This window comes from Mus caroli, unplaced genomic scaffold, assembly GCF_978045245.1.
Source record: "Mus caroli unplaced genomic scaffold, Mus_caroli_1 scaffold_3, whole genome shotgun sequence".
In the NCBI taxonomy this organism is placed as follows: domain Eukaryota; kingdom Metazoa; phylum Chordata; class Mammalia; order Rodentia; family Muridae; genus Mus; species Mus caroli.
In genome coordinates this window covers 51,306,262-51,331,289 of record NW_028227258.1, presented here as the reverse complement: position 1 = coordinate 51,331,289, position 25,028 = coordinate 51,306,262, and the positions used below count along the sequence as shown (strand labels likewise).

The following is a 25,028-nucleotide window of genomic DNA, read 5'->3' as shown; positions in this document are numbered from 1 at the left end:
CCCCGTCCCCGCCTCCGCCCCCGCGGCGCAGCCAATCAGCGACGCGCGCGGGAAGGCCGCACAGCTGCGGGCCGAGTGAGTCGATGAGTCGGCTCGGGACTCCAGCCCGAGTGCACCGTGTTTGAGGTAGGTGGCTCGGCGTCTTCCGCGGCCGGGCTGGCCCGGGTCCCTCTGAAAGAGCAGGGAGGACTCCCGACGTGAGTGGGCGCTCTTCGGTGTGTCGGGGCGGCCCGCGGGTCTGCGTGGGAGGCGGCGCGGCAGCGTGAGAGGCGCCGGGGCCTGGGCCCGTGGCGATTCCCTGTTCCGTCCTACGCGGGTAGACAGCGCCCGCCAGTCATTCCCCTGCCTCGGCTAACCCTGCGAATATACTGAGCGGCCCAGCCTGGGGCAAGAGCATCCTTGCTTGTGTTATCTGAAACCTTGGCAGAATCTGCAACAAATACTGACGGCCAAAAAATTATATATATATTGGATTTGTTGGAGTAATGGTATGAAACTCCAAATTTAATTTGGGTATATTAAGTTAGTTGATGCTGTAAGTCTGTGGGTTTATAATTAGGTGCAAAACGTCAGGTTTTCTCCATGATACTGATTATAAAAGTGCTCTTCTCAGCGTTGTCTGGGCACATATTGGAAATGAAAATTGTCTGGTGGGCGGTGGGCACCCTTTAATCCCAGCACTCCGGAGGCAAAGGCAGGCGGATCTCTGAGTTCGAGGCCTGCCTAGTCTACAGCGTTTCCAGGATACACCGAGAAACCTCGTTTCGAAAAACAAGCAAACAAACAGAAAAAACAACCTCAAGCTCCAGAAAAGGACAAGAACACGCGTGAGCTAAATAGCGACTTCCCGCTTCTAAGATAACAGAGAATTTGACTTTCCTTAACCCGGTTAGTCCTGCTTGGCTGGTTGGTTAGACCTCTGATTTTTTGAAATCAGTGACTTTCTTGAGGGTTTCCATTTCGTGGCTGTCAATCAGCCTGCACATCTTAAGAGCTAAGCCAGAGGCCGCCCCTGTGAGAAGCCCCTCTTCTGGTTTTCCCACCTGTGTGATAAGACCCAGCAGTTTCCTCACCCGCTTTTGAACCCTAACCTCCAAGGAACCTCTCAGAGCTCAGAGGCCTTGGGCAAGTTACCCGGTTTTTCTAGGATTGAGACAGTGGTACCCTTTCCAAGAGTTTTTGTAAGGATTAAAGGAGCATATGTTTCAGTAACAAAATGTCCTCTATTATTGTATGAGTGTTTTTTTTTTTATATACTATTATTGTGCGCACTGGGGTGCATGTGTTGTAGTTGAGGCAGAGAAAATGATACAAACTAACTGGTGTCCACTGACAAGTCATAGAGTAACGCAGGTTTTTTCATAAACTGAGGCAACATAGGAAGTTTTTTGTGATGTTTTTGTTTTTCCGAGTCAGTCTATTTATGTAGCACTGGCTGTCCCTATCTCAGAGACTTGTTTTTAAAATAAGCTCGAAGCAGGTCTAGATTGCAACTTTGGAGGAAGTATGGGATCCGTTCTAAGTTTTGTTGTTTTCAAAGAGTTCTAGTCTTAGATGACCACGGGACTCTGACAGGAAGGCTTGAATTTCCATTTGATTCTGGTTTTGGTTTCTTCCATAGCCCTCTCTCCCCCTCTTTTTGACTTCCCAGCTCATTCTGGTGTGGAATCTAACTCTGCCCACCCCACCCCCCCCTTTTTTTTTTTTTTTTTTGCCTTCCATCATTTTATTCATTCTGTAGTCTTGGTTAACTCTGCACCTGCTGGTCACTATTGGAGAAAGTCATGTGGCTGCCCATGGTGTGACTTTTGAGTGGTACTTGGCAGGCTGTCAGCCTCCATAAGTAATGCCCTCTGCTTTTGTTTTCTAAACGTCCATTACCTTCACCCTAAACCCCTGTTTTTATCTGAGAAAATTTGTCTTCCTTCTCACTCGTTCTGTTGATGAAGAAGTATGCCATGCCCATGAAAGGGATACAGGATACCGTTTCTGAAGCTTTTATTTCATTTTTTAAAAATATTTTATGAGTATACTGTTGCTGTCTTCAGATACACCAGAAGAGGACATTAGATCCAATTACAGATGGTTGTGAGCCACCATGTGGTTGCTGGGAATTGAACTCATGACCTTTGGAAGAGCAGCCAGTGCTCTTAACCGCTGAGCCATCTCTCCAGCCCTTATTTCAGTTTTTATATGCTATTAATTACTTCTTCACTCATTAATACTGGTCCTTTCCCTATTACTCTTTTAGTAAATGGTTATTGAATTAACTCATCAAGTGACCTTTCCTTGGGCTTTACTGAATGTCTTTGACATATTGAATATGACCAATACTTGTTTTTTTCAGCCAAGCCCCTCCTTTGTGTCTTTGGTTTTTTTTTTTTTTTCCTTAAAATTTTTTTTCTTTAAAAAAATGTATGGGTCTTTTACCTGTATGTATGTCTGTGCACTGTGTGTGCTGGGCCTACAGAGGGCAGAAATGGTAGTCAGATGCCCTGGAGTTACAGCCAGGTCTGAACTGCTGTGTGGGTGCTGGGTCCTCTGGAAGAGCGGTCTCTACGACCGACCGCTTCCCTGATGTCTTCCCTTTGCTGTTTTTGTTTTTTTGTTTTTTCTTTCTTGCTTGCCGGCAGCTCTAGTTAAGCCTCCACTTTCTTCAGTATGTAGTTCTTCTAAGGCTCTATTTCATATCTTTATTTTTAATCACATAGTTATTCAATTTTTCTGTCTCCAGAGTATGAGATGACGTTAATGTTAGCATTCTGTCAAAGCTCCGCCCCACAGTTACCTGGCAACAGTCAGGTATGCTCCGCCCCACAGCCAGGTAGACCTGACAATAAAAGGGGCTGCTTGCCTCCCATCCTCCCTCTCTTGTTCTCTTGCTTCTTTCTTGCCCTCTTGGGCTCTTCCCATCCCCTCTCCCTTCCACATTCCCTTCCCCCCTCTCTCCATGTGCTCATGGCCATGGCCAGCCTCTGCTTCTCTACTCTCTCCCTCTCTCTGCCTTTCTCTGCTTCTACTTAACTCCCCTCCCCATGCCCTGATTAAATTCTGTTCTATGCTATACCGTGTGGCTGGTTCCTCAGGGAAGGGATGCCTTGGCATGGGCCCACCAAGATACTCCCTTCCCACACCTTACCACCCCCACCTTACCACATGCCCATGAACATATCTGACATCTCTTTATCTTTTTATAAACACATCAGTTAGTATTTAGGTTTTCTGTTTTTAAGCATAAACGTTAGAAGTATCAGCTAGTCAGCATATTACTATTTTTGATCGATTCCTGATCATCACTGTTTTAGCTACTCTTGTGTACCCTTGTTCTGCATAGGGGTTTATATATCATAAGAGGAGACTGTGGGTTATAGACCTCTAGTTTTTTGTGTCTAAAGAAATCTATTGAGTTTTCTAGGACTGCCGTAACAAAGTATCTTAAACTGGGTAGTGTAAATGACAGACTAGTTTTCTGACAGTTTTGTAAGAGGCCAAGAAGAGCCAGCGGAAGGTATAGCCTGGTTGGTTTCTCCTGAGGCCTCTCTTCTCGGCTTTTGTTGAATGACTTTCTGGGCCCGGGCAAGACAGGTTTTTTGTTTTTTGTTTTTTTTTTATTATGTATGAGTGCTCTGTCTGCATGCCAGAAGAGGGCATTAGATCCCAATCTTCTGAGCCACCGTGTGGTTTCTGGGAATTGAACTCAGGACCTCTGGAAGAACAGCTAGTGCTCTTAACTGCTGAGCTGTCTCTCTCTCCAGCCCCTTGGCAATTCTATTTTTATTCCCTTCAGATAAAAAGGTAAATGACAGGCCAGAGAAACAGTTCCATCCAAGTCTAGCTTGATGGCTTTATTGGGGCTCCTTATGGTGACCGACTGGGTGACCGACTGGGGCAACTGTATGTATGTATAGAAGGAAAAGGCACACAGTACCATGGGTGAGACACTTAGAGGAAGCTATGTCTCTGATGAGTCCCTCCCCCCAGCAATCGTTTACCACTTTTATAGCTTTAGAGAGGGGCTTCCTCAGGCTTGTGAGCCTTCCTGGCTCCCTGGAAGAGAATGTGCATGTGAGTGCCTACAGAATCTAAAAGAGAAGCTTGGACCCCCTGAAGTTGAAGTTATGGGCACTTCCGAGCCACCCCGTGTGGATGCTGAGAACTGAACTCAGGTCCTCTGGAAGAGTAGCAAGTGCTCTTAGCCAACGAGACACTGCTTTAGACACTTCTTTTAGCGTTCATATCTTTTAAAATTATTTGTTTCAAAAATTAAAGAAGGGTTGGCAAGATGGCTCAACTGGCAAGTGCTCTTGTTGATAAGCTTAAGAGAGCTGATTTCAGATCCCAGAGCCCACATGGTGAAGGAGAAAGCCAACTGCTATAGGTTGTCCTGGGACCTCCACATGTGTGCTGTGGTAAATGTGTGTCTCCCTCTGACCAGCCCATAAATGGTTTTTTTAATTGGTGAGGTAGGTCTGGTTAAAGTGACTGGGAAGGTGGTTCAGTTGGTAAAGTACTTGCTGCTCAAACATGAGAATCTGAGTCTAGATATTGCAGAATTCATTTAAAAAGCCGGGCTCAATGGCACATGCCTGAAACTCACACTCTGGGTCAGAGGGTTGGAGGGAGAGGATTCCTGAGCTCAGTGGCTAGAGACTGAACTGATGTGTGCTGGGGTCAGTGAGTGATCTTGTCTCAATAATGAAGTGGGAAAGCGGTAGAGGATACCTGATAATGACCTTTGACCTCAACACATACCCTACAAACACGCATACATACACATATACTATAAATTTAAAAAGAAATATTTGTTTTCTAGCAAATTGTATTGTGCTCTAAGGCATATACTACACAGACACACACATACATGTATGTGTGTATATAAATCTATTTCATTGACTTTTTATTATTATTATTTTGTATGGGTGTGTGTGATGTGCATGGGGGGCACTAAGGACAGCTTTGTTCCCTGTTGAGGTAACTTACCCCCACTCCCACACACATTGTATCAGGTGGCTATGTGGGTATGCCCCTGTATTTTCCTTTGCTAATTGCTGTGTTGGCAGAGCCAAGTGCTGGCCGGACATTTGGTTTGGTCATTTCTACGGCCCATCACCTGCCTTCTACATGTAAATGCTTGTTTCTCACTGCCCAAGAGATACTTCTCAGGGATTATCATGTTAGAAAGCAAGCAGCCACGGTAAAGATCCTGTAGCCCACAATGCCAAAAGGTAAGGAAGAGAGAGGGACAGGGCATTGCTCTGCTGGTGATTGGTTCAGACTGGACAAATAAGGAATGCAATGTTTTGTAAATAAAGAGCTAGGGCCTGGGGCAGAACAGCCAGGCAGACTGGGGAGGAGGAGAGAAGCCGGGTGGGACAGAAGCCAGGCAGGACAGACACATGAAGGGGAACAGAGAAGGGAGGCAGGGCAGTGAGAGCCACCTGGAGAGACACAATGGCAGAGAAGTCCCTTAGCTAGGAGGCTAGCTGATGGCTGCCCTAGCAAACAGGCCAGTAGCTTTATACTATACAGATGTTTCTATATCTTTATTGAACCCCAGGTGGGACTCCTGAAAGCCACACAGTAGTTCTCTCCTCCCATCTTTACATGGATTATTGGAGGGGCTGGAATTGAACCCAGGGCTTTGTACTTGCCAGCAAAGTTCTCTTTTAACTGTGCTATACCTGCAGCCATTTTACTGGGTGGTTTTGTTTGACTTTTATGTGCATTTTTTTTTCTTTTTCTTTTTCTAAGAGTTACTTATGTATACAGTATTCTGCCATTCTACCTGCATGTTTGCCTGGAGACCAGAAGAGGACATCAGATCCCATGTGCTTGCTGGGAACTGAACTCAGAACCTCTGGAAGAGCAGCTGGTGCTCTTAACCTCTGAGCCATCTTTCCAGCCCTTACGTACATTTTTTTTTGTCTTTTATTCAGAAAGTGTTAGCTCTAGAAGGAAGTAGTTTTTACTACAATTGTATTACAATTACAATAATAAAGACAGTTATTTAAAAATTGTATTTCATTGCTTTTTATGTTTAGGCCTTATTCAGGATGCTGTGTCGGTTGCTCCTTTGTGAATGTCTGTTGCTGATAACTGGTTATGCTCATGATGACGACTGGATTGACCCAACAGATATGCTTAACTATGACGCAGCTTCAGGAACCATGAGGAAATCTCAGGTATTTGCGTCTGGGTTTTTTTTTTTTGTTGTTGTTGTTGTTGTTACTTATTTTTGCACTGATAAAACCTTATCTGTTGTGAGGGGAATAGTGCAGTTTTGCTGTTTATGCAGAGCTGTGAGAGTCACAAACGATTGATTAGCTGTCATGCAGAGTACGTTTTTCTTTTTCTTCCATGCTGGGTCTTGAGATGCTAGACAAGCCCGCACATCCATCTGGTTAATTCTGTTTGAATTTGACTCTAAGCCCATCGAGGAGAAAGCCGGTTTAGTTTTGGTTTTTAGACTGTGTCGTTGAGACTTACTCTTTGGTGGTTTAATGCAAGTAAAGAATTTAGGAAGCCAAGTCATAAGATGATAGAGTTTTAGTCTTTATTCCCTGGAGCCTGCCTTTACAACTGAAGCGTAAAGAATAAAGTCTCTGCTTTGATTTAGGTGAGGTCTGGTACATCAGAGAAGAAGGAAGTGAGCCCTGACTTGTCGGAAGCCGAGGAACTGTCAGACTGTTTGCACAAACTGGATTCTTTAACTCACAAGGTTTCATTTTTTTTTTCCCATTCACAAATTAGATATTATTTATGTTAAGTTACTGTGCTGGCTAGTTTAATGTCAACTTGAGATAAACTGAAGTAGTTTGAGAGAAGGGAACCTCAATTGAGAAAATGTCTCCATAAGATCAGGCTACAGGCAAGCCGATAGGGCTCCACTTAGTGCCGTCCCTCAGTGATGAGCAGCCATGTGGGATCACCTTCCCACGGTGCTCTGGTCACGGTGTGTCATCACACCGATGGAACCCTGACTGAGATGATGAACAGCCATGTGGGATCACCTCCCCACGGTGCTCTGGTCACGGTGTGTCATCACACCGATGGAACCCTGACTGAGATGATAAACAGCCATGTGGGATCACCTCCCCACGGTGCTCTGGCCATGGTCTGTCATCACACTTACTTGTTTATGTGTCTTTGCTAATTTTTATATTTGTAATGTTTCTATGTACTCTACAAGTATATATTTTATTAGTATAATATTTAGTTGCATCTTGTTTTTTCAAATAGTACTTAGTATTTTTGTAATAACATAGTTTTGAGATTATAAACTTGTTGGTACAAGGAATAGATATTTTTGGTTTTGTTTTTCTGTTTTTTCGAGACAGGGCTTCTCTGTATAGCTCTGACTATCCTGGAACTCACTCTGTAGACCAGGCTGGCCTCGAACTCAGAAATCTGCCTGCCTCTGCCTCCCGAGTGCTGGGATTAAAGGCATGTGCCACTGCTGCTGGGGCAAGGAATAGATTTTATCTTGATTGTTATCACCTGTCATACTGTTGCACTGTTGATAACATAAGGGATGAGCAGTTGAGTAAATTGGCTTATTAAAGGTTGTAGTAGTTCTTGTGAAGGGTGGTTATAAATATAAATATGCACATACATGCATGCATACTTACATATATATACCCATGAGTGACATTGTACTACTGAAAGGCAGTGCTGACATCATAGTGACAGCAGTGAAGAGAAGAGAGAGATGTGGATAAGGGGCAGAGTGGACAAGTGCTGCGTCTATCTTGGGAGGCAGGGAGAGGGTTAAGTGAGGCCCATGTGTGTCCCGGTCAAGCTTTCTGTAGTCATACTTACAGTAAATCCTAACCTTGTTATCTTAGGGTTTCCATTGCTGTGAAGAGACACTGTAACCAAGGCAACTTGTATAAAGGATAACATTTAATTGGGGCTGGCTTACAGGTTCAGAGGCTCAGTCCATTATCATCAACGCAGGAAACATGGCAGCATCCAGGCAGGCATGGCATGGGAGGAGCTGAGTTCTATATCTTGTTCCAAAAGAAACCAGAAGACTATCTTCCAGGCAGCTAGGTGGGTCTGAAAGCCCATGCCCACAGTGACACAATTCCCTCAACAAGGCCACACCTACTCTACTAAGGCCACACCTCCCAGTAGTGCCACTCCCTGGGCCAAGCATATTCAAACCACCACACTTGTCAAACAAAAAATAACCAACTCCTTATTCTAAGGGCATTATCAATCTAGAACTTGACTTTCTTGGTAGCCTTTGATGCTGTTGACTTTATTGTATGATTACAGGTTGATATTTGTGAAAAGAAGAAAATGAAAGATTATGAAAGTCAAAGTAATCCTGTTTTCAGGAGATATCTAAATAAGATTTTAATTGAAGCTGGCAAGCTTGGACTCGTAAGTATTTGATGACAAGATTCTAATTACTGTAGTAGATACTTTCATTACTTGTTTCTCACAGTGTAAGGAGTTGTGTGCCATGCATGATGATACACACCCGTTGTCCTAGTTAGTACTTAGGATGCCAAGGCAGGAGGATCTCCAGTTCCAGCCCAGCCTGTATCCCTACCAAAAAAGTGAAGTAATAGAACCTCACGGGCTTTAACAGGAAATACTGCTTCACGCTTTCCCAAAAGGCTGTTGACCCAGATTTTAGGACCCCCTGACACTACAGTGTTGCTTGGTAGAAGGTAAGCAGTCCAGAGCACTGTGATTTTCCCTAGGCCTCTGAGGATTTGCTCAGTCAGCTGCATGGTGCCCACTGATGGAACTGAGGTAATGGGGAAATAATCCTGCCCTAACCGTTCTTGTCATTTCCCTGTTCCCTTACTTTCAGAGCCACAAAATGTAAAGTCATCATTTGAGGACAGAAAAGGGTGTTTTAGTAGTCTGTCTCTCTATTGTGGTAGGTTCTCTTTTGTGGGATTGCGTGTCTTCATCATGTGTTATTTATAGTGGTTAGAGTACCTTATACTATTTTGTAGTGATGCAGAGCAAATCCAGGGCCTTACACATGCTAGGCAATAGTGTTACCACTGGGCACTAACCCTAGCTCTTATATGTTATTTATTTATTTATTCATTCATTCATTCCATAATTTTTTAAAGATTATTTATTTATTATATGTAAGTACACTGTAGCTGTCTTCCGACACTCCAGAAGAGGGAGTCAGATCTCGTTATGGATGGTTGTGAGCCACCATGTGGTTGCTGGGATTTGAACTCAGGACCTTTGGAAGAGCAGCGGGTGCTCTTACCCACTGAGCCATCTCACCAGCCCCCCACCCCCCAATAATTTTTTTTTAAGAATTACTGTTTCAGTTTAGGAAATCAAGACATGATACAAATTTATAATTTTGCATCTTACATCATACTTACAAAGCTCACTTTTACAGTTAGAAGGCTGAGAAGTGTCTAAAGCTCATTTGTAAGCGTAGAAGGTCTTTTTCCTTATTATTTATGCCACCAGAGTTGGTCTAGGGATTGGAGGCAGAAGCAGACTTTTAGTTGGTCTGGGCCAGCCACCAGAAGTAGGTCCGTCCGTCCGTCCGTCCTTCCTTCCTTCCTTCCTTCCTTCCTTCCTTCCTTCCATATTTATTTATTTAATGTATGTGAGTACACTGTTACTGTCAGACACACCAGAAGAGGGCATCCAATTCCATTACAGATGGTTGTAAGCCACCATGTGGTTGCTGGGAATTGAACTCAGGACCTCTAGAAGAGCAGTCTTAACCACTGAGCCATCTCCAGCCCAATTTTTGCTTTCGAGACAGTGTACCATGTAGCCAAGGAAAGTATGGAATTTGCATGTTATCCTCTTGCCAGGGTCATACTAATCTCTAGCATTCCATTCCCACTGTAGTATACGGGCAGCCAAAGCAAGCACAGGAAATGTCCTATTTGTAGTACTAGGCAGTTTTTCTCACAATTAAAAAATACCAGTAAGAAAACACCTGGATGGGCTGGAGAGATGGCTCAGAGGTTAAGAGCACCGAATGCTCTTCCAGAGGTCCTGAGTTCAATTCCCAGCAATCACATGGTGGCCCACAGCCATCTGTAATGGGGACAGATGCCCTCTTCTGGTGTGCCTGAAGACGGTTACAGTGTACTCATACTCATATATATTACAGTGTACTCATAAAATATTAAAAAAAAGACCTGGAGATGTAGCTTAGTTGGTAGTCTGCCTTGGGTTTAATCCTTAGCCCTCCTTAAGTCAGGCATAGGTGTGCATCCCTCTAATCCCAGCATTCAGTGAGAGGTAGGAGGATCAGAATTTCAAAGTCATCTTTGGCTACATAGCAAGTTCAAGGCCAGTCAAGGATATATGAGATCTTGTCTCAGAAACAGAGAACAAATAAAAACCCAAAACAAAAACAACAGTCAGAGAGAGAGGGAGAGAAAGGAAGAAAGAAAGAAAGAAAGAAAGAAAGAAAGAAAGAAAGAAAGAAAAGGAAAGAAAGAAAGAAAGAAAGAAAGAAAGAAAGAAAGAAAGAAAGAAAAAAAGAGAAAGAAAGAGAAAGAAAAAAGATAATTGTTTTGGTTCATGGTTTTCGGTATCGCAGTCTAAGACGATCTGGTCTCTAGTAGGTATAGCAGATAGATGTTCATGGCTGGAAGCAAGTGGTGAAACACATGTGTTCACATCATGGCTAAGAAGCCAAAGAGAAGGATAAAGCCGCACTGCTCCCATGATTCCCTTCAAGGACGTACCCCTAAGTCAGCTAACTTCTTGCACTAACTCCCACTTCCTAAAAGTTGGACTACATTCCTATAGTGCTACCATGGGCACCAAGCTCTTAACACATGGACCTTTGGGGGATACTAAGCACCCAGACTGAAAAACCTGGGTGTGCTGCCACATGCCGATAATCCTTGTGCTCAGGAGTGTGAAGCCTTCTTGGGCTTTGTACTGGCTGGTTTTGTGTGTCAACTTGACACTAGCTGGAGTTATCACAGAGAAAGGAGCCTCCCTTGAGGAAATGCCTCCATGAGATCCAGCTGTAAGGCATTTTCTCAATTAGTGATCAAGGAGGGAGAGCCCAGCCCATTGTGGGTGGTGTCATCCCTGGGCTTGTGGTCCTGGGTTCTATAAGAAAGCCAACTGAGCAAGGCAGGGGAAGCAAGCCAGTAAGCAGCATGCCTCCAAGTTCCTGCCCTGTGTGAGTTCCTGTCCTGACTTCCTTTGGTGGTGAGCAGCAGTGTGGAAGTGTAAGCTGAAAACCCTTTCCTCCCCCACTTGCTTCTTGGTCGTGATTTTGTGCAGGAATAGAAACCCTAAGACAGGTTTCATAGCAAGACTCTGTCTCAAAAAAAAAAAAAAATCAAATCTAAATTGTGTGTCAACTTGTCAGTGAATGTCAGGTTGGTTTTTTTTTTACAATGATTTCTCTGAGTTGAACTTGCACTAATAAAGAAGTAAATGTTTTATATTTCAAGGAAACTGTGTTTTCAGTAATTTAAAACATGTTTTTTATTTGACCTACTGTAAATTTTAGGCTATCTGAAAATTGTGTCAGCAAATGGAAACTCATAGATTGAATTATAAAGACTCAGTCTGTCCTTATTCTTTGTAGTTTCCTTATAACCTGTTCATTAAAGTTTGTCCCATCAAGATCAATACATGGTGATTTTTTTTAAATTACTCATTTCTTAAAGTTTTCCTTTTTCTTTGGTTGTGTGTGTGCATGCACATGTACATGCATGTATGTTCACACACGGGGAGGCCGGAGCTCAGTTTGGAGTGTGTTCCTCAATCATTTCGAGACTAAGTGGCCAGGAGAAGCCAGCCCAGGGGTCCTCCCGTCCCCGTGGCTGTAATGTGCTGCTGGGTATCTAACCTCAGGTCCTGATCCTCGTAGAGCAAGCACCTTGCCAGCTGAGCATCCCTGAGGTGCTTCTGTGGTCACTGTTGTACATGTGCAAGTTGGAGTTGCTTGGTACTGTGGGTCTCGTGTAAGGTGGGACAAGGCAACCCAACTGCTGCCTGTTTCCGCTCTCATGCTGAAGCCATTGTCTTTATCCCTGCAGTTTATTGTGGCTGTTAAGTGCTAAGGTTGCCACACTTCAGGGTAGGGAGGGATTCCATTGTTTAAAGTCATTTCATCATTTGGGACATCTCAAATGTGAAGTGCCACCTACTGTCCCTACATGCACGAAGCCTATGATGTACCCTACAGGAAAAAAAGTCCCAAACCCCAAACCCCACATTTATATAAATATCCAGAAAAAGCCGGGCGTGGTGGCGCACACCTTTAATCCCAGCACTCGGGAGGCAGAGGCAGGTGGATTTCTGAGTTCGAGGCCAGCCTGGTCTACAAAGTGAGTTCCAGGACAGCCAGGGCTATACAGAGAAACCCTGTCTCGAAAAACCAAAATAAATAAATAAATAAATAAATAAATAAATAAATAAATATCCAGGCATTCATTATAGGAAGGTTGGCGGTGTGTTCCGTCATATTTATGACTTAGGTGTCAACAGAAACAAAGATATATTGATCAGTTGACAAGTGTTATGACCAGGGGTGCACAGAGAGCTAACCCTATGCTTTGTGTAGGACCATGGGACAGACTTCCAGTGGCTTTGTAGACCCTGTGTACCTCACACAGGGAGGCCAGCTGTGCCTCGGTGAAGTGTCTGCACCATTTCTCATGCTTCTTACGTGTATCTGCCTTCCCTGCCAGCCTCTGAGGAGAAGGATGGTATCTGTGGCGCTGGCACCTGGAACTATTTACACCTTGTTACATCAGCTTCCACGGTGGTTTTATCTTTTGAGATAAGGTCAAGGCTAACCTTGAATTTAAAGTTCTTTTCATCCTCCTGAGAGCTGGGGATGCCGATGTGCCCCACCATTCTGGACCCAAACCAGTTTTAAACTTGATGTTTCATTGAATGGTGTAATAATACAATCCTTTCTCTGTTGTTGGTCTCTTGGTAACTGACGCAGCCTGATGAGAACAAAGTAGAGATGCGCTATGATGTCGAGATTCTCCTTAGCAGACAGACACTGTTGGAGATTCAAAAGTTCCTCGGCGGAGAGGAGTGGAAGCCCGGAGCCCTGGACGACGCACTAAGTGACATTTTAATCAATTTTAAGTGCCATGACTCAGAAGCATGGAAGTGGCAGTTTGAAGATTATTTTGGAGTAGATCCATATAATGTGTTTATGGTAAGATGACATGAGGGTGACAGGACACTTCCTTTGAAAAAGTACTTCCAAAATTAATGAACATAATTAAGAAGCTATGCTTATTAGTCCCTTACTATAGGGATGATAAAGCTGTAAAATGTATAGGTCATTTCATTTGAAGCTGGGTCTCTTAGGGCTGTTTCACTGCTGTATTCATTTATTCTGTGTGTGTGTGTGTGAGAGAGAGAGAGAGAGAGAGAGAGAGAGAGATAGATAGGTAGAGAGAGAGAGAGAGAGAGAGAGAGAGAGAGAGAGAGAGAGCGAGCAAGCGCGCGCCTCAAGAGAAGGTCAGAGGACAGCTTGCTGGATTTGGTTTCTCTCTCTCCTGTGTGGGTCCTGGGACTGAACTCAGCTCGTTAGGACTGATGACACCTTCATTAACCTCGAGAGCTGTCATCTCCCTGGCCCAGTCTAGCCTTTTTTTTTTTTTTTTTTTGTTTTCAAACTGATTTTTGCTGGGGTTTGGTGGGGAAAACCACTTAGCAATGACTCTGATTCCCATTTCTGTTTATAAGGTACTCTTGTGTCTGCTCTGCCTTGTGGCGCTGGTGGCTACAGAGCTGTGGACTTATGTTCGCTGGTACACGCAGATGAAACGAATTTTCATCATCAGCTTTCTCTTGAGTTTAGCATGGAATTGGATATATCTATATAAGGTATTAAATAAGTTTTTAAAAAATTAAATATAAATTCAGAGTAACCGGAGACTATTAGCCACTCAGCAGTCTTGCCTCAGATTTGCTGAAGACTGTGGTTGGGTTCTCAGCAGTGGAAGTCAGTCAGTACTGTCAGCACGGGTGATTTAGAGATCCTAGCAAAAAGACACAGCTCTACTTCTATCTCTGGCTTACTGTTGCCTAGCACAGAGCAAAATGGACACATTTTAGAGACTCATAATTCGGGAAATGAGCTTTTATTCTCTGTTTAGAAGTGATACCAGAGTCATGATTAAAAATGTTATCCCTAAAAGATTGGCTTTTTGAATATAAAAGTTGGGTATATTCACCATAGAGAAACTGGAAAACTAAGATATAGATAAACTCACTTTCAAATTTTTAATAATCACATTACTGATGAATAATTAGTGTTGAATTTTAAATTATTTTTATTTTTTTTGCGACTCTCCCTATGTAGACCAGGGTAGCCTGGAACTCAAAGCTCTGCCTGCCTCCCATGTTCTCGGATTAAAGGCGTCAGTCACCACACCGAGCCTGTTGATTTCTGAGGGCTATTTTTTTTTCCCAGATTTTTTTTCTTATCTTTCAAAATGAGAATAAGATTGTAGGAATGTAAGAAGATTACTGCTTGTAGCAGAATAGTATAATCACAGAAGGGAAAACTTAATTTCAGTCTTCCTGACAAGGGTGGGTGAGGATCAGCAGTGATTCCGGGGACGATGGCGGCGTTACACTTCTTTCCCCTTTGCTCTGGGTTCCGTGGCCCTGAAACAGATCACTTGCTCATTAAGCACTTGCCTGGTGGAGTGCTACTTACTTCAGTGAGTTCCTCTGGGAATGTGGTTTGCTGAACGCTGTACACCTGCCTTAGAGGGAAAGAGGCTTGGGTCTGGCCTCCACTTCACAGATAAAAGGGATCGTGTGGCATTTGCAGATAAGCTATGTGTATCCTCTCGGTACTTCACCTTACCTGTGGGTCATGTATACTACCTAATTCAGTGTAAGGAGCTATACATGTTTAATACTTGTGCAGGTTTTCAGTCTATTTGATAGCAGCCATCTATATTAAACCCACCCAGAGCAAACTACCATTTTATCATGAACAATAAAAGATCCTGAATTGTTGTTAATATTTTCAGTCATGACATGAACCATATGTGAATTCCTTTTCAAAAATAGTCATGCTGGGTGGAAGTGGTGTATGGCTTTAATATACCAGCCCTTGGGAGCCAAAGGCAGCCAGATTTCTGAGTTCAAGGCCAGCCTGCTTTACAGAGTGAGTTCCAGGACAGCCAGGGCAATACATAAACCCTGCCTTGAAACCCCCCTCCCCCCCAAATTACAAAACAATTAGTTTTTCTGCATCATACTTATATGCAAAGATGGTATTAAGTGTTGTAGTTTGTTTTTTAACCATTTTATTGCATTAAGACTGCATTTGTAGCCAGGCATGGTGGCGCACGCCTTTAATCCCAGCCCTTGTGAGGCAGAGGCAGGCAGATTTCTGAGTTCCAGGCCAGCCTGATCTACAGAGTGAGTTCCAGGACAGCCAAGGTTATGTAGAGAAATCCTGTTTCAAAAAACCAAAAAAGGGCTGGAGAGATGGCTCAGCGGTTAGGACCACTGACTGCTCTTCTGAAGGTCCTGAGTTCAAATCCCAGCAACCACATGGTGGCTCACAACCACCTGTAATGAGATCTGATGCCCTCTTCTGGTGTGTCTGAAGACAGCTACAGTGTACTTAGATATAATAATAAATAAATCTTAAAAAAAAAAAAGAAAAACCAAAAAAAGTTTAGGCCTGACAATAGTGGTACAAGTCTTTAATCTCAGCATTTGTGAGGCAGGGTATCTTTGTGGGTTTGTGTTTGAGGACACAGGGTCTACATAGCAAGTTTCAGGCCAGCCAGTGAGACAGTTTCAAAATCTTACAAAAAAGACATTAAAGTCTTTTTGGCTAAATGATATAGAAAGTGCTAGAGTAAGTTTTGTTGGCTGTGCATTCCCAGCCCGGTTGCCCTCAGTTTCATTTATGTTCCCTTTGCTCCACAGATGGCGTTTGCTCAGCATCAGGCTAACATTGCCGGGATGGAGCCTTTCGACAATTTATGTGCTAAGAAGATGGATTGGACTGGAAGTCTCTGGGGTAAGGTGAAAACCAACAACAAAATGACCAGTAATGACAAAATGAAATGCCCCAGGAAGCTGCCTGTGACTGAGTCTTTAATATGAGATGTGTACAGGGCGCCTGTGTATGGCAGGTAGGGAGAGGGATTGCAGTGACCCAGCTACTCAGAGGCTCACAGGCTCCAGCCATACTCAGCGAGATAGCAAGACCCTGCCTGCCTCCAAGTTAAATGGGATGGATGGGTGCAGCTCATGTTAGCACGCATGCCCATCTCCTAAAATATCCTAGCTTTGATCCCTCCCCAAAGAATAAACAGAACAACTGCAGGTAAAGTCTACTTCCTTAAATGTAAAAAGTAGTGACTTACTGAGCTCATCCACAGTCACAGGAAAGACAGCAGCCGCGTGTACGTGGTGTGGTGGTGTGGTGTTTTCAGTCTACTGCATTAGACTGAAGGGTCCTAGGCTCCCTTTTCATCACCTAGCCCACGGCATTTTCTAGGTCTTCAGCAGAAATTTACTAAAAGTGAATGTATATATAAAATAATAGCTATTTTAGCTTTAATCTCCTTAGATTTGACATAAAGTATTACTTTATAGCTTTCTTATAGTTTTTTTCTTTGTTGTTGTTCCTAAGTGAAAAGTTGTTTTTTATCCTTTAAGATTTTGTAAAAACTCTAATATTAACCACTAACTCTCAAAATCTAGACTGGAACAGCATAATAGTCAAAGACATTATATAAACACCAGTCTGTGATGACTGACACAGAACAGATTCTCAGTAGTCTACAAGTAGGTCCCAAAATTAACTCAACATTTTTTTCTTAGATAATTTTTTAAAAATGTGTTTGAATATTTTGCTTGCATGTATGTTTTTGCACCACATGTGTGCCTAGTGGCCAAGGAGGTCAGGAAAAGGCATCGATTGGATCCCCTGGAACTGGAGTTAACGACTGTGAGCACCCATGTGGGTGCTGGGAACTGAATCTGGGTATTTTGCAAGAGCATCAACACTCTTAACCCCTGAGCCATCTCCAGACCTCCTGCCCCCTTCTTTAAGTTGTGAGATTAACCCAGTTCAGCGTGGGTTCTTGGCTTCAGGAGACAGGATGCTTCCTCTAGTGCAGGCCAGATTCCAAACATGCATAAAGCTGCTCTAGAAAAATTAAGAGAATATTCTACTTTAAAAATTATGGGGTTGGCAAGATGGCTCAGTAGGTAAGATCACTGATTGCTCTTCCGAAGGTCCTGAGTTCAAATCCCAGCAACCACATGGTGGCTCACAACCACCCGTAATGAGATCTGATGCCCTCTTCTGGAGCTTCTGAAGTCAGCTACAGTGTACTTATGTATAATAATAAATAAATAAATCTTGAAGCCAGAGCGAGCGGCCCAACCAAAGCAAGCAGGGTTGACCAGAGCAAGCAGAAGTCCTAAAAAATTCATTTCCCAACAACCACATGAAGGCTCACAACCATCTGTACAGCTACAGTGTACAGTGTACATACATAAATAAATCTTTAAAAAAATTATGTTAGGGAAGGAGAAGAGGGAGTTGGGCTGCAATTGGGATATAAAGTGAATAAATAAATTAATGAAGAAAATGTGTCAGAGCTCACTTTTTAAAAAAATTTATTTATTTATTTTAAGTAAGTACACTGTAGCTGTCTTCAGACACCCCAGAAGAGGGCATCAGAGCTCATTACAGATGGTTGTGAGCCACCATGTGGTTGCTGGGATTTGAACTCAGGACCTCTGAAAGAGCATTCAGTGCTCTTAACCTCTGAGCCATCTCTCCAGCCCCCAGAGCTCACTTTTTAAAGAGAATTTTGCTGAAACGATCGGAGATTTATAGGTCTCTTCCTGTTACATTTTACACAGCTACAACACTGCTATCTAGCCAGGATATTATGCCTGGTCTCATTCCCACTTCTCAGTTTTATATGTTTATTTGTGTGTGTAAAAAACTAAGTACCGGGCTGGTGAGATGGCTCAGTGGGTAAGATCACCCGACTGCTCTTCCGAAGGTCCGAGGTTCAAATCCCAGCAACCACATGGTGGCTCACAACCATCCGTAATGAGATCTGGCGCCCTCTTCTGGAGTGTCTGAAGACAGCTGCAGTGTACTTATATATAATAAAAATGAATAAAAAAAAAAAAAACAGGTGAGATGGCTCAGTGGGTAAGAGCACCCGACTGCTCTTCCGAAGGTCCAGAGTTCAAATCCCAGCAACCACATGGTGGCTCACAACCATCAGTAACGAGATCTGGCACCCTCTTCTGGAGTGTCTGAAGACAGCTACAGTGTACTTACATATAATAAATAAATAAATCTTAAAAAAAAAAAAAAAAAACTAAGTACCCTAAGCCAGGCGTGGTGGCGCACGCCTTTAATCCCAGCACTCGGGAGGCAGAGGCAGGCGGATTTCTGAGTTCGAGGCCAGCCTGGTCTACAAAGTGAGTGCCAGGATAGCCAGGGCTACACAGCCTGTCTCGAAAAACCAAAAAAAAAAAAAAAAAACCCTAATTACCCTTTGAAAATCTATAAAGCAGACATTTTGTCATGTCCATAAAATTTGTTGAATTTGAATGGATTTTGAAAATATGATTTTGAGATGAAATAATTAACATTATAGAGAGTCTATTTAAAATATAAAACAACTCAAAATTTACTAGTGGGTGGGCACAGTCAAAACCAAACTGATTTTGTGAAAGAAATATAACTCTGTTCTTTTTCCTTTGATGGTTTGTCTGTTTCTCCATACAGAATGGTTTACAAGTTCATGGACCTATAAGGACGACCCATGCCAAAAGTACTATGAGCTCCTAATAGTCAACCCTATTTGGTTGGTTCCGCCAACAAAGGTATAGAATATGTTTTGTAATAATTACAGTGTGTCACAAATTCTTTGCCTTTATAATGGATAGGGCTAATATTAAACCTTTTTCCTAGAAAAAAAAAATAGTTCCATTAAACATTGGCTTTCAAATTTAGGTGGGCCTGGAGGTGTGCCTCTAATACCAGCACATGGGAGGGAGGCGGGAGGACAGCGTTCAAGGCCTGGTCGGGTTATAGTTTGAGCTTGAGCTCTGAGATTCACTCTCAGGACAGACAGACATAAGAACATGTATGTTAACTTGTGTAATTTGAGCATCAGTGCACAGTGAAGTTTTGCGTGTGGATGTCTCAGTCTTGAAGTTAAATTGCTCTGGTCTTTGGTTTTAGGCTCTGGCAATTACATTCACTAACTTTGTAACGGAACCATTAAAGCACATTGGAAAAGGAACAGGTGAATTCATTAAAGCGCTCATGAAGGAGATCCCAGTGTTACTTCAGATTCCGGTGCTGGTGATCCTGGCGCTGGCTGTCCTGGTTAGTACCTTAGCATTGCTCATAGTGAATACGGTTTATAAAAGAAAGCAGCTCTCGAGGCGTTCCATCTCTCTGCAGTAAACCAAACTGCAGTGATGTGCTCTGCTTACAGGTGTAAGGTGATTCTTAATGAGTTGAGATTTCATATATTCCTCTAGTCAGAAGTTCTCGAGTTTGTATGCATCATAGCAATGGTTTAGAATAATTTATTTTTAAATTTAACATGAATACACAGGAAATTGTTAGACTGCTTCCTCTGTGAAGAAATGGGGCTTTTATTCTAGTCTGAGCAGGACAGAGCAGAGAGGGTGCAAGAGTGTGTATGCACCCTGAAAAGCAGTTGGGGCTCCGAGAGCAAATATTACAAATATTGTTCTTAGTCCCCCATGGCTCTGTGTTTGTACCTCAGGTAAATCAAATGCCCAGAGCACTTCAGGGCTCTTGTTGCCAGAGTGAAATCTAAGGTCAATATGTCTCTGTCTCAAAGCATCTCTCTTACACGCACGCACCTTGTCATGTGTTATCCCCCCAGTTTAGCATCTTGTTGTTGTAGCCATGACCTCTCCAGAATACATGCTGTTAATTGGAGGGAGGTCCTGAGTTCAATCTCCAGCAACCACATGTGGCTCACAACCATCTGTAATGGGACCTGACGCCCTCTTCTGCTGTGCCTGAAGACAGAGCACTCATATAAAATAAATCTTTAAAAACAGGGAGTGCCCCAGGATTTGTGATTATAGTGCTATGCACACTGACTGAACTGTCTCCTTTTCAGTTTTGTCCTGGCGTATGATTTATTATGAGATGCAGTTAATAATTTTCATCATTTGCCCATATATGAGTATGAACAGAAACACAAGCAATGACCAGGCTTTTAAATTTAAATTTCTAGAACTCTGTAATTTAAATTTTTAGGACTCAGTGATTGTTACATATTCAAAGTGTGTCAAGCTGATTGAAACACACACACACACACACATATATATATATATGTGTATATATATATATGTGTGTGTATATATATATATATATGTGTATATATATATATATATATACACACACACATACATACATACATACTGTTACATTTTTGTTAACTATGAATAACATAGTTCCTACTTTATTATCTGTCAGTTACTGAGTCCTTGGAGCCTATTTCTTTTCTTCACAGAGCTTCTGCTATGGTGCTGGACGGTCAGTTCCTATGCTGAGACACTTTGGTGGTCCTGACAGAGAGCCTCCCCGAGCACTTGAGCCAGATGACAGAAGACGACAGAAGGAACTTGACTATAGATTCCATGGTGGAGCAGGTGATGCAGATTTCTCTTACAGGGGCCCAGCTGGCTCCATCGAGCAAGGCCCTTTTGACAAAATGCATGCGTGTAAGAGAGATGCTTTGAGACAGAGATTTCACTCTGGCAACAAGAGCCCTGAAGTGCTCCGGGCATTTGACTTACCTGACACAGAGGCACAAGAACATCCAGAAGTGGTCCCCAGTGTAAGTCAGAAATTGTCTATTTTTTACTCTAGGCCCAAGTGCTTTTTACAGAGCTTTGATTGCTTTTATTCTGTACCCTCTGTCTTAGTCAGGGTTTCTATTCCTGCACAAACATTATGACCAAGAAGCAACTTGGGGAGGAAAGGGTTTATTCAGCTTACACTTACACATTGCTGTTCATCACTAAAGGAAGTCAGGACTGGAACTCAAGCAGGTCAGAAAGCAGGAGCTGATGCAGAGGCCATGGAGGGAAGTTCCTTACTGGCTTGCTTTCCCTGGCTTGCTCAGCCTGCTCTCTTATAGAACCAAGACTACCAGCCCAGGGATGGTCCCACACACAAACCTCCCCCCTTGATCACTAACTGAGAAAATGCCTTATAGATGGATCTCGTGGAGGCATTTCCTCAACTGAAGCTCCTTTCTTTGTGATAACTCCAGCCTGTGTCAAGTTGACACAAAACTGGCCAGTACACCCTCTGTCAGTCAAGTCACCAATGACATGATTAGTCATCTTCTCTTCTCACTGTCACCAGTCCAGCTTCCTCAGAAAATGGAGATTTTCTTTGTATGTCAAATACCATTCAACTGTATTCTTTATAACAGATGGTATTTGGAAACTTACAAGAACAAGATCAGAGGCCTCACTGAGGGCCTAAGAGTGGGAGGAGACTAGCTGTAGAGCTCTGGTGGCCCAGCCTGGAGGGAAGAGAAGCCCTATAGATTCTATAGCACAGAAGAAAGTAATAGCACAGTTGGCTGGGCTGGGCTTTTTATCTGCAAGGTGATAAGTTCTTCATTATCTAAAATTGTATATTAGCAGTCCCGGGGATTGGATCTAGGGCCTCACGATGTTAGGCCACTGAACTACATTTTGTAGCACCGCTATTGTTTTTTAAAGGAACATTTCCATTTCTGCCTTAGAAAGGAATGATGTGTAATGTCGTAGTTGTAACTAGAAACCTCTAGAATGCTGTAAGTCCATGAGACTCAAGAAATGAGGGATCTAGCCATGGATGCTGATGTATCTAGATAACCTGAGACTCTTCTTCCAGCTTTTATAGCTGTTGATCACCTGTCACTCATTCCAAACCTCTCTAGTGTCATTTCCAAAAGCCATCTACCAGTGGCCCAGGGACTCCCTGTTTCACCAGGTCTCACGTCCACCACCATACTGATCATCTGCGGTCTTGTGTGCTTGTTCTGCCTTTGTGACTGGATGTCTGTTTTTGTGGTTCACTGTATGCTTATACTCACACACAGTCTTCAGCCTTTACTCACATCATCTTTTTTTTTTTTTTTTTAAATTAAATCATTTCAACTTTCTCATTTTTTTTTTAAAGATTTATTTATTTATTATATGTAAGTACACTGTAGCTGTCTTCAGACACTCCAGAAGAGGGCGCCAGATCTTGTTACGGATGGTTGTGAGCCACCATGTGGTTGCTGGGATTTGAACTCTAGACCTTTGGAAGAGCAGTCGGGTGCTCTTACCCACTGAGCCATCTCACCAGCCCTACTCACATCATCTTAAACTGCAGTCTGAACATAATTTACCTACCACCTACCTTATTTTTTCCTATGTACCCTGTCTGATCCATCCCCACAACTAACGGTGGGTTCCTATGGGAGCAGGGCTTGTGTTTTGCTCCTTCAATATTCCTAGCACCTAGAACTTAGCAGGGTCAACAAGCGTTTGTGAAATAATTATTCTCACCAGGCCGGAAGAGACACATTATTGGTAACCAATCTTCTTGACTTTTCCTAAGCAGGGTCAGCAGACCGTCTAACACCTCAAAGTGTCTCCATTCCTTCATGTAGTTTTGTGACACTTAGTGCTTTAATTATGCAGATGAAAAACCAGGATTTTAAAATACTTAGAGCAAGCTACAATAGATTTGGATAAGAATTGGCAATGAAACTTTACATTTTACTAAACAGTTAATATAATTCTATATTTTAAAGCATAAATCATCCATTATGAACACAAACCTTGAGACTGGTGAACTCCCAGGAGAAAGCACCCCGACAGAATACAGCCAGTCTGCCAAGGACGTCTCTGGCCAAGTTCCCAGCGCTGCCAAAAGCTCATCCACAGTGGACAAGGCCCAGCTGAAGACAGACTCTGAGTGCAGCCCACCAGGAGGCTGCCCACCCAGCACGGAAGCTGCAGTGGCAGCACGCGGGACTGAACCTGTCAGCAGCCCATGTGGCTAAAGAACAATGCAGAGAGCAACCACAGCTCCAGTCATCTTTGAAGTCTGTATTGACTCTTCATCCTTCCTTACAAATTTACTACAAAGCTGCCAACTTTAAATTAGTAATTTTACAGACCATCAGAATATCTCTTAAGTGTTAGGATATAGCTCATATTTTAGAACAGGGTTTTGTAAAATTTACATTTTTAAGTTACTGCTTAGCAGATAGACACCATTAAGTGAGCTGATACTATCAGGCTTTAACTAACATTAAATGTTTCTTTGGCTACACTGCTACATGACAGCTAGCAAAGCAGCAGGAGCCAACTGATCAAAGTGTGTGTTGGCTGACAGAAGTCCTCTGAAACCTAGTTTACTAACAGGGTGTTTAATGCAGGCTGGGTCTGCTGCTGCCGCCACAGCGTCAGTCATCTGTGTTTCTATGCAGGCCACCTGCAGAATGACACGACTTTCTGGTTATCGGGCCTGTCTCCTTGTCATCCATTTACATTAGGTCTTACTAAGACAAGCCTGGATGGCCTGGTTCTAGTGATACTTGAGTTTCACACTTTGTCAGTGACTGTGAGAATGGCTTTATTCTCTACCATGTAGTACCAGATTTAGAAAGCCCCATTTTCATGTTTGGAATCATGCAGTTGCTTTGATTTTGCTATTCAGTTTACTATATTGTCTTGGCTAAATGTAATCCTGGTTTTCAGAGAGGTGTAGATAGAGAACAAGATGTATTAACATTTTAAAGTCAACATTTAGTTGGTGATTTTAAAGTGCATTCTCCATTTTATACCTTTAAAAAAGCAATTTATGTATTTTGTACAAGTCCTAGTTGGCACTCTTTCTGTGCACGCAGGTGTCCTTTGTTGTTGCAACCATATCTACACTGCACATTTTATTCAGATGAGACCGCTCAAGAATTAAGTCTTGAAATTAATTACCAGGCAGGCTGCTTCAACAAGGACATTCTGTCCGAACAGTTGATTTTTGATTTCTTTATACAAATGTGTGATCCTCCTTTTTTTTTCCTACCTCAGTATCTGAAAAATCAATTTTATATGTCAGTATAACTTTCTTGTTCATCATTGTAAATGCCTTTTTCTTTTTTTCAGATTAGACCATATTAAAGGCAGGTTTATTGGAAATTGAGGCCAGAGGTGTTGCCATTGAGAGGGGTGGGGGCAGAGAGAGACAGAGACACAGAGAGGGAGAGAGACAGACAGAGAGAGAAGGAGAGAGCGAGCGAGCATGGACAGAGGGAAGAGAAGGAGGAGAGTAAATGCCTTAGTATTTTATCAGGAAGGTAAAAACTTCCCCAAAACAAAAGGATTTTGCATTAAGACAGTATCGTAGCAGACATGTAACGAATGCATGAGAGGACAGCAGCAGCTTATTCAGACTCTGACCATCTGTGTATAAAGCAGTTCTCTCTGTGGACGGGAGGGAGCCACTCACCCTAACTGTAAATGCATGCCCAAGGTAGGGAGGGAGTGCCCTTTGAGCGCTGGCATAATTCTGAAGAGAAGTAACTGCCGCCCTTAACAGAGTACCGGAGAGGAAAGAAGTACCGTGGGCACTACTGATGGCTTTTCATCCAAAGTGAACCCCTTTCAAAGCATTCACAATCTCATCTTTGTATTTCTCATTACAGATGCCCATTTGGGGATGGAATCTACCTTGACAGCTAGCAAAGCAACCTGCTGTTCTTGAGTGATTACAGCAATTCAGGGAAGACTTGATTAACACAAGGTGAAGATATCAAGGCCAGTTTATTGCAGAAAAGAGAAGCAGCTTGTCTCAAGTGATTAGTGTGACTATCGAATATTTGTCATTGAGGTTAAAGCATATTGTAACTGGCTTTTAAGAAAAGAACAGGGTAGGTAGTTGTTAAAGCACTTTTTAAAACAGAATAATTGTTGAATGCTTAACCATTGTAAACACAAAATAAACACTTATTTTTACATTA

At 42.8% G+C, this 25,028-nt stretch overlaps 1 protein-coding gene across 2 annotated transcripts; it reads left to right on the top strand.

Moving 5' to 3' along the window:
• The first annotated feature begins 57 nt into the window (after positions 1 to 57).
• Positions 58 to 25,028, top strand: Clcc1 (chloride channel CLIC like 1). Of its 2 annotated transcripts, none has more exons than XM_021157392.2 (12): positions 58 to 126; positions 6,042 to 6,182; positions 6,617 to 6,718; positions 8,281 to 8,388; positions 12,938 to 13,159; positions 13,696 to 13,836; positions 15,910 to 16,003; positions 18,752 to 18,849; positions 19,211 to 19,357; positions 20,529 to 20,855; positions 22,818 to 23,111; positions 24,714 to 25,028. In XM_021157392.2, exons 2-11 carry the CDS (start codon positions 6,054 to 6,056, stop codon positions 23,067 to 23,069), a joined length of 1,620 nt encoding a protein of 539 aa, XP_021013051.1. In that variant the 5' UTR covers positions 58 to 126; positions 6,042 to 6,053; the 3' UTR covers positions 23,070 to 23,111; positions 24,714 to 25,028. The 2 variants fall into 2 exon arrangements, with proteins under 2 accessions (XP_021013051.1, XP_085691700.1); XM_085835574.1 differs by lacking the exon at positions 58 to 126 and adding an exon at positions 524 to 888.